General features: G+C 40.4%; 1 protein-coding gene across 1 annotated transcript in view; it reads left to right on the plus strand.

Moving 5' to 3' along the window:
• Positions 1 to 14,333, plus strand: part of LOC115382733 (transmembrane protein 132C) — a 175,878-nt gene that overhangs the window by 92,633 nt on the left and 68,912 nt on the right. Inside the window, exon 3 of the mRNA XM_030084591.1 lies at positions 4,815 to 4,958. Within this exon, the coding sequence (XP_029940451.1) occupies positions 4,815 to 4,958 (144 nt within the window). The remainder of the gene's footprint in view (positions 1 to 4,814; positions 4,959 to 14,333) is intronic.

Genomic DNA, 14,333 nt, shown 5'->3' on the forward strand with positions numbered 1-14,333 from the left:
GACTGGGGGGGAAACAGGAGGGCAGACAGCAATCAGTTGTCTCCTCCTTGTTATTGTCGGCGTCTTCCACACCAGCGGCTCTTTATCTTCGCTCGTCAGGATCGGCGGCCGACACAAGGCCAGTTATTACCGCTGCAGCGACCGCGATAAGATCAAAGGCGACCGGTTGAACATAGAAGATGTAATGACTGTGCTCTTCTAAGCACTGCTGCAAGGGTTGTCATGTCATTATCCACCCCGTTAACGCTGTTTTTTTTCTTTCCTCCTCATCGTTTACTAGTCTTTCGCAGAATTCAGAACGAGGACGGTTTCCAATTATTTTGATGTGCAGGAAAATAACACAGGCTTGGTGTTTTACTGAATAGAAATGTGTCTTATCTGCTCACCTTCTCGGCGCTGTTGGTGTTTGACTTCAGAGCAGCCTTCTCTTGCCACCTCGTATGGTCTTTGCTCCCCCCCCCCCACATAAAATATTGTGCTCCATTTATCCCGGAGGTTCGAAAAAGAGCAATTTGTCATGTTGTGAAAAAGAAGTACTGAAAGTCACTCGTGTACTTCATGACAATTTCATGTGACGGAGTAAAAGGTGAAGAGAGCAACACAAAGTCGGCGCGTCTCCAGAGGAGGTGGTCACGGCTTCGCAGCACCTGTATATCCCTCCACCGAGTGTGACCATGAGTAATGGAAGCGATAGTGGGACAAACAGGTTGAAATGATGTGGAGGATATACTGACTGCTGTCCAAAGTGTCTTTTTTTTTTTTTTTTTTGAGAAAGAGAAAAGGATCAAACAATGTTCTACTTCCTGCCAATTTCCTTCTCTTGTTTTTTTTTTTTGAGCATAAAACACAGTTTTCTGTGTACAACAATACTTTCATTTAGCATATACACTAATTGGTTTTACACACTTTCAGTTGAATTTGAACTTGCTTACTGAGACTTGGCATTACTTTAATTCAGCGAATGTGCCATCTGTTGTCCGGATGTTCTGTTTCAACAATGCAAAATGGAGTAAATCATGTCTGAAGGCTTCCGTGAGCTCAGCTCTTTTCCACAAGCTGAGCGTTTGAGGATCCCTCAGCGTTGAATCAACATAAGGCAAAGTTCATCGATCTTGGCTACTCAACAAAGGAGATCACAACTGATCATTTAAACCTTTGTCTGCCTCATGTGACTTTCTGATTTATCTCTTGTTTGTAGCTCTTTTACGGCATTATTTAATCTTTATGTGTTTTATTTAATTATTTTTAACACAGTAGTCAAAGGTAGGATGGGTAACTATTAAATGTACCCACAGATATAAGTACTGAACGTTTAGCTTCATGTCACTAAGACTTAATGAAGTGTTTTGGGTTAAAACCTACTCGAGTATTGAGTGATTTCTAAGTGACCTCTTTAGTGTCTCAGAATTAGGACATGCAGATTCAGATTCAATAAAACAATAACTTCTCAAAAGTGGAAATCAATACAGCTCAATTAAATAACAACAATGGACATTTGGCCAAGATCTTATAATTTCTTCCCCAACACAGTCTTGTCAGATATCTACAATTGTGAAACTTGAACATATTTCTGTATATCAAGTTAGAGACCTTGGTATGAATGTTTAACAGTCTTAAAATATCAACAGTTTTACATTTTGAAACTTAATTCTCACAGTTATCTTGATCGCTCATTTTACATTTTCTTAACTGCCTTGCCAGAGTGACAACATTGTGTTTATAAATTCATGAATTTAAATTAAGAAGAGCATTAAAAAAAACACACACGCGCGCACACACAATGTACTTCAAAAATCAATCAAAATAATCCTGAAGCTGAGTCGGATTTCTTTTTTAAGTGAAAACTATTGTAACACTAGGCTGTGGTTTTAATGCTGAATGTAAATTAGTGGATTATATCATGAACAGACTAAGTCATGGAAAGGCACATTTATTTCTATGGCATCACTTGAACACAGAAGAATTCAAACATGATTAAGAATCTTCATCTTATTAAATTAAGATTATGAAATATATTAAAACAAAGCCATTAAGAATAGCAATATGTTCTTACGTGAAGTAGAATAAAATAAGATAAATTTATTGTTTATTCAAAATCTTGAGCAGTCAGCAGTCCTCAGGTGTTCAGGATTTATTTAGGCCTGTGACCATTCAAAGCTTTACAGAAAAGAAGTGAGATTTTGAAGACAAAGTACAGCGACTAATAATCCAGCCAGCTGCATGAACAAGTTTGGTCTTGTTTCATCTTCGAAAAATTACTCTATAATTGTTGATTGTTGTTACTGCTATGGTGAGTTTGTGTTGCGTCACAATTTTTTTTCAAAATATATCCAGTCAAAAGTAAAGGGGAACAAACTTAGCACACGAAGCTCAAAGCACAGAGTATAGGAGTTTTTTTTCAGTAAAGTTTAAATATTCTCACAAACACAATTTATCCAAAAAGTTAGTGAAATAGATGTAAAGTAAATACAGCTTTTCACACACCTCAAGAAGCTGAAAAGAAATTCACACGTGAGTCTCGTTCAGGTTAAAAATAGAAGAAAAATGGACAAAAAAGTAGGGATTGTAAAAACCGTCCAATTCTCTGTCAATAAAACCCAAAAACAAAACACAAACAGTGAAGGAGTCTGAATAAAAGTAGTCTCTCAGAAAACACTCAAAATGACCACCATCGTGACCACCATAACATTTCTGGGGTCAACAAGTGAAGAGGTGCACATTAGTTTACTGGTCATGTGCAGATATCACTGTCAGAAACCACACCTGTGATTTAAACAACTGATAGGACCTGATAGAGTTCCAGCCACGTGGTTTTCCTCATGTCGTGACTTTTTATGTAGTGGGCAGGCTTACAGATTGCATGTCCCATATACACATACAGGTACAATCTAATGTGATTCGGCTTGGGAGATATTGGTGGTTTGATCTCTGGCTCTGCCTGTTAATGCATCCAGGTGTCCTTGGGCAAGACACTAAACCCCAAGGTCCTCCAATGATAGGTGTGTAACCCGGCATGGAGGCTGTAGTGAAGCGAAGTCCATTCCCCATCCTATCCAGCCCTGCTATAAATAACAATATACTCAGAGTTGTTTGTATTATTCTGCTGCTTTCATGGTAATTGATTGTCCAAAAACACTGGGCTACATGATATTATCTGGCTCAACACCTCAACAGATTACAAGCTGAAAAACAAACACTTTAATTACAACAACGGCTAAACATTAATACCTAGTGTGGCAGAGTCATGGCACTGGATTACATTAGTTTGTACAAGTCCACCTATTGAATGGGCAGTGTGTGTGTTTTTTACTATCACGGGCTGAATTGTTTACGTTCCCCATGGAGCTGCGACATGTAGGTTTGATTGGCAGCAGGTCCCTCAAGTATTGCTCAAATTACCACTTTGGATCTCACCTTTCACTTATTTTTCTTTTAGCCCCTGGCACTTCTCAAGCTTCTCATGCTCGTCCCGGCTGATGTCACTGTCAAATAGGATTGCCAAGTCTATCGCCGCTGCACATCAAAAAAAAAAAAAAAAAAAAAAACTGTCATATTTTCATGTAGACCTTGAAGGAAATTGAGAAGTGGCCATTCAGACGTTTTTAAAACTTTGACATGTAAAGTCACAATGAGATATTGAAGTAACTGCAGTCCATCTAGGTCAGCAATCAAATTTCAGGTAATTTGTGGAATGAACGTCTTTGTGAAAAAAAGGTCAGATTGCATTCAGCTACATCCCTTCCAGTGAAGCAGATGATACTCGGGAGCTAATACAAGCAACTGGCCAACTGCTGGGGACATAGTTGAAGGACAAATTTCATAGTACCAGTGTAAGTTGAGAGATGTGTCAAACCATCATGTGAGGGTGGAGAACACTTTGAAAAGCTTTGTAGAAACTGTATCTCTTGAGTCACTAACATCCCAAAGCATTGTGCACTTACAAGAACTAAGGGAAAAAAAGAATCTTCATCACAGAGAGTATTCTACATAAAGGGGAATACAGCCCTGTAAAAAGAAAGGAGGAGTGGTGGGTTAGAGGGGAAATCAGGTCAGTAGCTTTGGGTGGACTCAGACGTACCAGCGTTCATCGGGGATGACTGACAACAAGTCCTATTTACTGATGAGCTCAACTTTGAGATTAATGGCAGTGACGTAAGGGTGTATGCGAGGACAAAAACAAGAGAGAGTGATAGCTCCGTGGATCAGACAGACAGTGAAGCACGGTGGAAATATTCAAGTCAGGCGCCGTTTTGCCCGGTATGGAGTCGGGTACCTGCACTGAATTCACGCCGCCCTGACCCAGCATGACAAATCGCATGCCATTCCGAAGAGACACAGCGTAATACCTGTGGAGAAAGATTCACGCTTGCAGCCAGATAATGTGTCTAAACTCCTCGAAGTTTCTGCAAGGACTATTCGAAATCTGACGTTTGCCGACTTCTACAGATTGTACTTGTTCAAAATGTTCCGAGAAGCTCTTTGTGAAAACCTAATAAAGGAAGTCTCACTATGAGAGGATAAACTTGTGAAGTCAAGTCAAAACCTGGGTCAACATTCTGAGATCCTCGGACATTTCCTCAGTCGTAAGGATTGATCGGAATGAGTAAAGGTTTAGTTTTTCTGCTCTTGGAGCTGATCAAGTAAACCCTCAATTCACGTATTCCTATTTCATTAATACCTTTGGATCAGACAGAATGAAAAATGGTGTGGATTTCTAAAATCCTGGAATCAAATGTTTGCTCAGTGGCGACAGCTGATTGTTCATATCCGACTCTGACCAGCATTTTTTTTGTGTGCGTGTGTGTGTTTTTCAGGGTCAGGCTGAAGGACGGCGTGGCATTTCTGGGGGCCCGAGCCAGTAACCCAGTTATGTGGACGGTGAGTCAGGATGTCAGGAGCGAAGGTCACCGGGTCGTCACCCTGCACTGTCACAGGAAGGAGAACAGCTTCAGCCAAAGGTAGGGCCGACGATCCCCTCCAGAATCCCATGACTGAAATATGAACTTAACACCCTGCTGAACAACCAGAAAGCAACACCACACTTTATTTCTCAGACAGGTGTCAGAAAAGAGTGATAGCAAAGAGTTAGGATGAAGGAGGACATGACTCATCATCTCAGCCATCCATTCTCCGGCACTGCCAAGCACACAGATTTTCACCCAGTTCCAAGTGGAGCCAAAGAAATAAATTCTTCAAGGAACACAGTGTTAGCTCTGCTGGCGCTTAGATGGTCAAAGAAAGGGAAGCTTTCCGAAATCTCAGGAAGTGTTTCTGACAGAGGTCCCTCTGCTTGTGTGATTTTTTTTTTTTTTTTTTGAACATCTGCTCGATCCAAACACGGGGTCCTGTGGCGCTTGAGGCCAATCCCAGCAGGCTTTGGGCAAAGTGCAGGGTACCTGCTGGTTGAGTTGCCATTTTTAGGAAGACAGAGTACCTGGGTGTAAATCCACTGGGGCAACATGCAAACTTCACACAAACGTCTTGGGCCAAAACAGACACAGAGCTTTTTTTTTTTTTTATTTTTAAGAAAGCGTGCACACTGTTCAGTTACGGCTGTATGCACTCTCTTAATCAACATGTAGTCCAGCTGCATAACAGCCAGTTTCACTCATGCTGTGCCTGTGAATGTCATCGATGTGCTTTTTTACACTGCAAGTCTATTTTTAGGATTCAACACTTACATAGGTACAGTGAATATGTGGGTGGGCTGAAATCCTGGCAACCTGCAGCACAATAGTTCACATTAATGTCTCCCGCACATCCACACACGAACCGCTGCATCTGCTCCACAAACACACTGCTTTTTATATCACACCTTCTGTGCTCACATGGCTTTCAATGCTCATTTGTTCCAGATTGAATAGGTGGCATGTTCACCAGTGGGCCAATCAGGAAGGGCCTGAGGTGCACAAATGCTCAAATTCATTCAAACCAACCACCAAAGAAAAAAAAAAAAAAAAAAAAAAAAAAAAAAAACTGTACACAAAGAAACACAAAACGACAGCAAAATAAGAAAAGCTCGAAACACAAACACAAAGAAAAAGAACTCCTCAAAGACACACTTTGAAAAAAAGACTTGGAAAAACTCGTCCAACTTAAAATAGCACCGAACATTACAAAAGGCTCACATGAAACTTCTGAGCCCAACTGAATGGGCTGGACTAAAATCGCAGTGTAGTACCTTTAAATACGAATGTTTGTAAAACTCAAAACTTTGTCTTTGTTTTAGTACAAAGATGTATGATACATTTCTAGAGATGTGAAAGAGATTTTTGTTTTTAAATTGCAATTTCAACATGGCGCCATTTTTCGAGAATGTTAATTTGTTCACAATCCACGGGCCTTACGTTTGACATTCTCGCCATCGAGAGACACAAAACACACACACGCACAGGCAGAATGAATAGACCGCACAACAAAAGCCAAAATTCCAAACAAACTAGATCCATTTTTCTCTTCATCTTCTCCTGCTCATATCCTGTAAACAACCAGTGTTATATCATCAGTTCGACATATATTCAGTCAAGTACCAAACTCACTCCTATAAATAAGCTTTCAGGGGCTACAAACACATCTTACAGTTGGATATATACGTTTTGTATCTGACAAGTTATGCATGCTTTACCCTGCATCACACTATATCATAAGAGTTATTTCTCACCTTCTACACAACCATTCATTTCACTTAATTCCAGCAGGCCATAAAAAATCAACCCGCGGCGATTTGACACCTGCTTGAGATGGGCAATCTATCAAAGTACATTCATCCCAGACGGGTTTTATCATAAAGCAAGCATCTTTTTTTAACTGATGTAGCTTTCATGTACATTCCAATACCCTCATACTTTAAGTTGTTCTATTAATAAGCAATCGTGTCAACAAAAAAAAAAAAAACAACGCAAAATTGATTTTAAAAAAGACAGAAAGTCAATCATAACTGTGGGTCAATGGAAGTACCAAAATGATTATGAAAATATATATAAGGCAACTGTGCTTTGAAAGTGCTTGTCAGGTACAATATAAATTTTAGTTTATGGGATAAAATATAAATGTAGCAGAGTGTAATAGAATTTATTGCAAGCCAGAGAAGCTTACTTAAAGTCGGCGTGCGTTAAAAAGCACCGACTCTGCCAGGTCATTTCAGAAATGTAAAAAGTTCAGCGACATCTGTAACTTTTCAATCATGTGGAAAGGATCTCAAGTATGCGTGCATGCTCATGTGCAGGTGATTTCCGCTCACAGGTCGCCGTTCCCATTAATGAATAATAACTGTGTCAACGTTGCGGCGTTTGACATTCAACTCGACAGCCAAACGGCTTTGGGCAAAGACAAAGTAGCTGCACACAGGAAGTGACACACAGCGACTGGGTTGTTATTTCCTCCCGGGTGTCAAGGTGACAACAGTGATGAATGGGAAGTCATCTATCATTTACATGTATCTCTTTCACAGCCCCGCTGAGGAGGAGAGACATTGAATTATACAGCTCTGCTCAAATCAAGGTCATACATGTTGAATCTGGTATTATGCCTCGCAATTCTGCGCATCACAAAAAAAAAAGACTACCTTGAAATATTGAAATGATAATGCAGCACCCGCTGCGACCCTGTGCTTTCAAGTTTCCGCACGCCGCAAATCGAATGGAGTAACTGCAGAGCGTCTGGCGAATGAAACGCAGCATTCAGAATGTGAAGATTATCAAAACAGTGAGATTTAATTTAGAAAATCTGTTGGATGGGTTTTTAAAGAGGTACTGAGAGAGCAGCGGTCATGTCTTTGTCTACTTGATCAAAATACAAAAAAAGGAAAAAGAAAGAAACGATCCGACGAGGAACGGCGGGCTGTGGAGGTCAAACCTTAAACAAAAAACAAAAGACATCCCCATGAACCGTCCCGCACCTGAAGAGACAAAGACTCTAGTTTATTAGCTGTGATTGCTCTTTGCTTTTTATCTCCAAACTAAAAAAGGACTCCTGCGTTTTCTATTGAACGCGCCAAGAAAGAAATATGTTCCATTTGCAGAAGCAAGCCTGTGTTCAGTGAAAGACGGCTCCAAGTGTTTAAAGTAGAGAAGAATGGTTTGAGAAAGATTTTTCTATTCGATTAAAATTGAAACTTAAAATTGTCATTCAGCCTCATGATACCTGTAAAGATTTACATTGTGACATATTTTTTTTTTAGAAGTCATTTAAAAGTCAGACTGATGGCTCATTATTTGAGTCTTTTTGCTAAAATTTTGATAGCCATCCTGTGAGTTTGAGATATCAGTCAGCCACTGCAAAATCCAGTTTGAAGAGACAAGAGCTTTCGAACATATTCCTCCTAATGTCTTCCGAAGCTCGCTTTCTGGCCATTAAATTCACTGCCAGAGCATGAAAGCTAAACAGCAGCAGCAGGATGTGTTTCCTTTGGCTCCTGGTCGGAAGTGAGGCATCAAAGCCAATTAAAGTGAACACCGGGCCTGATGAACACACCGGCTAATCAGATTGAAATGTACGTTGGCTGGAGATATGAAAAGTGCATGCTGTGTCTGCTGCAAACATATGCACATATCATCATATCCACGTTTCATCTTCTCATGTCCATTATGCTTCTTTTCTGCACAAACACTTCCTAATTGTATTAAATCCAAGATACAGATGAGCATCCTGCCAGCTATTTCCGTCGCACTGCATATTTTTATACCTGCATACAGAAGAAAATTTAGTCAAACAGCTGTTTTCAGGTTTGGAAATACATGCAAACAATAGCATTTCTAATGTCTTATCACAGTGTAAATATAATTAATATCATCCAAATTTGCACACCATTTATATTTTAAATGCTAATGATGCTTTAATATTTGAAAAGGTCTCCACTTTTCTTTCTTGTTTGCCACATTTCAATTAATTAGAGGCAGGTTGAGTCCAAGGATGCATCTTTAGTTTAATCATTGAAAATACATTGTTCCCATGAACAGTTTTTGCTTTTTTGAAAGAAATTGCGACACACATTTTGACCAGATTATTACTGTTTGTAAATGTGTCTTTATTACAAAAACAAACTATCTTTCTCGGCATTATTGCCACTATTGTGTAAATGGATGTCATTTTCAAAATGTCGCTGGGCAAATGCAAAACTTTTCTGAAGTAAAAAATGATGCATTTTCACTTGCAAAGCTGTGTCAACAGGGCCTAAAAATGATCCAGCGTGTCATCTAATGAACATTGTGATCTTTGGTTGCTGATCTCGAGCCGCCTCTTGGTTTTCACCTGCTGCTTTGTCCACCTGATTCCAAATGTACAACTCTTTGCCAGATTCTAATCCTCAGTCTCTGGCATGTGGTTCAAAACGGGTATTTTCCCCACACTTCACCGAGGCGAGTTCTTTAGCTGCAGTGCTTCAGGATTGCACCGACATTCTGAGTGTTTAGAGGAAGGCTGCACCAGAGATGGTTGTGACACAAAAGCAACAATGCACTGAAATCTGAGCTTCATCAATATCTACTAATGACTTTGTCATAACCCTTGGGGATCTCAGGGCAGTCTGAAATTATTATTCACTTTGCAGCATTAATGCCAGCACAGATAAAAAGAAGATTAATAAGCGACACTTACTCTATAATGGTTCAGAGGTATTATTTACTGAAGGCCCTGGTGAGTTTCTTCACAGTCATCTCAAGGCCGCGGACACGGGTCCATCTGCATTCAGCAGAACGACGCCGTTCACGTCAAACTGCTATTACGCATGACAGAGCCGTTGGTTAGCTTCTGTGCATAAAGCAGCAGACCGTCGCAAAATAACTACTGACACCTCTGGCTTATGTGCACATCAAACTTGTCACTCCAATGAATTATTCTACAGTTTTCACTGCAAATCAAACGCTGCGCTGCGTTCTGACACGGGGGGGAAACGGCTCCTGCAGTCCAATGAAAAATCATAGATCAATTAAAACTTCCCTCAGTGCTAATAACACCCCTGAGGACCGTGCTTTTCTGCCGGTCTTTCAAAAACGCCTCCCCAGAAGACACGGAATAACCATCTGGTCTGTCTTCTTTTTAACGAGCCCTGCCAAAGTAATATCAGGAGAGCCGCATTGTGCACAAAAAAACACCGTCGCCGGCATGTTGGGGACACAGGCTGACGGCACGTGAAAACAAATGTCATATTTATATGCAGATTGCGGACCTTTTCTGCGGCAGACCTCTTGACGTGTCACGCTGAGAAAAGCAAAGTGAAATTAACGACATTAATAATGACTCGAATCCATTAAACGTCCCACTAAGCTACGGCAGTGAACCAGCAGGAACAATGGCAGGACCTCCCTTAAGTGGAATGGAGCCGTGGCTTTCCTGCTGTGACATGTGGAAATGTCCGCTGTGAAAAGGGGGGTCACACTATCATGAGAAATAAAGATTGTGTCCTTATCGCTCCATCGGAAAGTCAGCAAATGATATTTATTTTCAAAACATTCACATGAAAACTGATTCAAATGACAGCTGTTTTGATGAGAATGATGTACAGTAACTCTTCTTGTTTTAGTGTGAACATGACAGAGCGACTGACTGACCGAGAGCTGAATCCAGACCAGTGTGTGTTTTGCGGGAGATTTATCGTGATGGAAAATTGACAGTTTCAGCAGAAGATGCCAGCAGATGAATGCTGTGGCAGCAGCTCGAATCATATACATTATTTTCTTTTCCTGAATGCCGGCTTCATCGCCTTCACAGCAGGTGAGGAGGACAAGGTCTCACCAAACACGGTCAAATATATCAGAGGTGTGGAAGGACACAGATTCAAGTCCCAATGAGTACATGTCTTATCCTTCACCACTAGTTTCATATCAGTATCAAAGTAACAAAGGCGGGGAGGGGGGGGCTTTAGTTGATCCAACATCTGTGAAGATGGTATGATTTACAAGGCAATCGATGCACAAATTTCCATCGCCAGATGTTTCAAATTTAGTTTGGTCACCTGAAAACGTCTCATGTCAAAGCTGTTCACACGTGCAGCTTGTTCAGTGCTGACTTTTACTTTTTGAAAAGTTGAACCGCAGCTTTTCCCTGGAGTGTCTTTTGTGGTTGAATGACATGAACGTGTGTATCGTATTGATGAAGCTGGGAGCTTCAGCCAGTGTTTTGTTAACTTTTTAACCAATCCGCTTATTTGACTCCCTGCATCCACATGAGGTACGGACTTGTATTGCAAGACTAAATCTGTTTTCATTTGAGCTTACTGACTGACAACCACAAACTTTGACATGACTTATTATTTTTGATTACACTGATTGACAAAGATAAATATTATATCTTTCACCTTTAAATTGCCTAATCAGCTTCTGAGGAACCTCCTGGGATGTTGCAGAAGATTTAGAAAAACTCAGTTTTCAAGTGTCCCATAAATATTCAGTGGTGTGGACGTCAGGTGAAGATGGACTGAAGGGGGAAATCTTCCATTTCTGAATAGGTATGGCATGGCTTGATGTGTGTTTGGACGGTTCATCGTCCTGTAGGAATGTATATCTCAGTCTACAAAGGTTCGGTCCAGAGAGTCAAGCATGTCTGTGAAGAATGAAGAGCTATTTGTCCATGACCGTGGCGGAGTTCACGTAGAAGAGGCATCACACTTCAAAGTGAGCAAAAACACCCCCGAATCAAATATTGACTCCAGTCTGTCTCACTGAGGGTTTGTTGCAGATTGATATATTCCTCTATTCATGCCCTTAAATGCAATATTCTATTTCTGCTGTAAATGTCAGATTTAGATACATGTGTAAATCTCTTAAAGTCGGATACGTCTTAGTCCATTTCAAGAGTTTGGCCTTGACCATCCCCCCTCCGAGAAGCGTTTAGCCTTTAGAGTGCTGCGAACGGCCTCTTAAAATGCTTCAATGGAGCTATGGTTTGACGGTGAAACTCTCTCTGCTTCCAGTAACAATCTGGCATTTGACACTTACACTCAGTGGTTGTATTACGCTTATTACAACGACGGTGCTTCTTATGCTGTGTCTCCAGTGACGGTATTGGCTCTGCTCCACTAGACTCACATTTTGGTCCTATCGGCTCCTTCGGCGTTCCAAAGAGACGTAGACACAACCGATTCACAGTGAATTCAGTATAAAACTGAACCAAACCTCCCTGGAAGGGTTTCAGTTCCAGTCAATGACGCCACAAATGTGCTTCAGCAGCACTCCTGATCTCGAAATGAAGAAGAATAACTTAAAAAACGTTTCCATGTGTTTATTAAACATATGGTATATCCCATTTACCAGACCACCTTGAATTTCGCTGACTGCTTATTCAACAAAAATACAAAAAACAAGACAATTTCTATAATCCAGTCAAGATCTGAAGAATTTCCCATTGCTTTCATTGAGGATGTAGCTTTTGTTTGTCAATGTTTCTGCTTGTTAGACATTAAAAGGGAATTTGTTGCCTTTCTTAGAGGCAATCTGCGAGGCTTTAAGAAAGAAAAGACAGAAATCACTGGCATAAAGGAAATAGTCTAATATTCTTTCGAAGACAGGGGGAAACAGCAAATAGCTGTGATTTTATGTTAACACAGCCCTTGAATATTTCAGTTCGGCATCTGTCTGTGATTTTCGTATTCCAGTCAGAATTGTGCAGTTTTGCATAACAAGCCCTCCGGACTGCTGGACGTCATTGAACAAGCAACGATAACAAAGAGAAAAAAGTTCCATTCTTCAAAGTCTTTTGTGTTTCAAACCTGGAACTATTATTATCATATTCTTCATTTTCTAGTAATTTTAAGGTACAGAAATTGGAATAAGTGGCCAATAACTTTTCCCACATTACTTTCAAGCATGGTATTTTATTGTTTTCATCTCATATTGCCGCACAAGTTGCAAACTGCAAAGACCGTGCACACTATAGCTGATGTGTGTCCCGTATTTATGGAGCGCTGCGAAAAATGGATCACACCAACATTGTAACTGCTTGATTTCTGAAGAAATGCTGCAAATGACATTTTAGTGCTGCAGTTTGTGTCTTTGATGATAATGTGAACCTGGCATGTAAATTAATACTTGTCATGTGGCTAAAGAAGCGTTCGCTGGCTGCATGTCTCACTGTGACCAAAGAAGCCTTTTAGAACCCAAGTGAGCAGATTTTTTTTTTTTTTTTCCCTCCACAAATTGCTGATCTGTGTCACAGAGTGCTGTGTTCAGCATATTTTATTTAAGGGCATCTGTATGCAGACAGCAAGGACTGCAGCCTGGGTACTACTGTAATAGATAAGGGAAATCTGTTGTGAGCCAGCCTGGGCCTTGATGTTACTGAAACGGTCTCAGCACCATCACCGAGCATGTACACACTTACATATTTGACTCTGATACATACATTAAAGTCCACACTTTCTTCTAGCCTTCCTGCCTATTCCATGAAAACCAGTGTACAATACAGATGTTTTCCAGTATTTGCAGTGAAATCATGGTGCAGTCTTCAAGTTTCAAAGAAAACATTGTCTAAACACATTACTTGCAGATACAACACAACACTGAGACCCCGAGAATCATTGCAAGCATTAGTCTCAAAGTCATGCTATCAGATTGAGTTTGTTTAAAAAAAAAAAGTGTGATGCAACAGTTTTCCGAAAAGGTTCTCAGACTTATTACTGTATTTTCATCAGAAGAATCATTAAAATTGGATTTTTGGTGACAATTTAGTAATTTTCGGTCATGACTGTTTGGTTTTGCAAAAATATTGACATTTTCATCACTAACACTCTCCACCACAATAAAGAAAAACTTCACAGTTTAAATTTAAAGGGTACATCATTACTTTACCAGTCTGGCCAACTTAAGGAGAAATTGGGCTTTCTGTCACCCCTGAACTAAAATGTGTTTTGGGGGGGGGGGTATATATTGTGTTTTTTAGCCCTTTAGTATCAATCTGCAGCACACTCGAGCATTAGCTTTGCCCAAAGTTAGATGGTCAAAGCTGCATGTGTCAAAAACAACTTGATTCAAATTTGCCTCTGCATCAGACTGCCTCAAACAACTGGAAACGAGTCCCTGTCTCTTTAAAGCGGACCTATAGTGCTATTTTTCAGTCACGTCATATAGGTCACAGAAGCCCAAAAACGTAGTATATAAGTTTGTTCGCCCGAAATTGATTCTATGTTCGGAGTTTGAGCGGTCTAAAAAGTGGCTCTGAGGAGCCCTGATCTGAACAGCCTGTTTTTCACAGCCTACTTTCCGGGATGCACTTGAATGCATCTGGCCACGCCCACTCTCTCACATACGGTGGGGGTACAGTCAGAGGCACATCCCCATGACTGTAAAGACACCTTTTTAAAGTGAATTTTGAATAATATGACTCCTTTAAGAATCACCTCA

The sequence above is a fragment of the Salarias fasciatus genome (assembly GCF_902148845.1).
Source record: "Salarias fasciatus chromosome 7 unlocalized genomic scaffold, fSalaFa1.1 super_scaffold_4, whole genome shotgun sequence".
Taxonomy (NCBI): Eukaryota; Metazoa; Chordata; class Actinopteri; order Blenniiformes; family Blenniidae; genus Salarias; species Salarias fasciatus.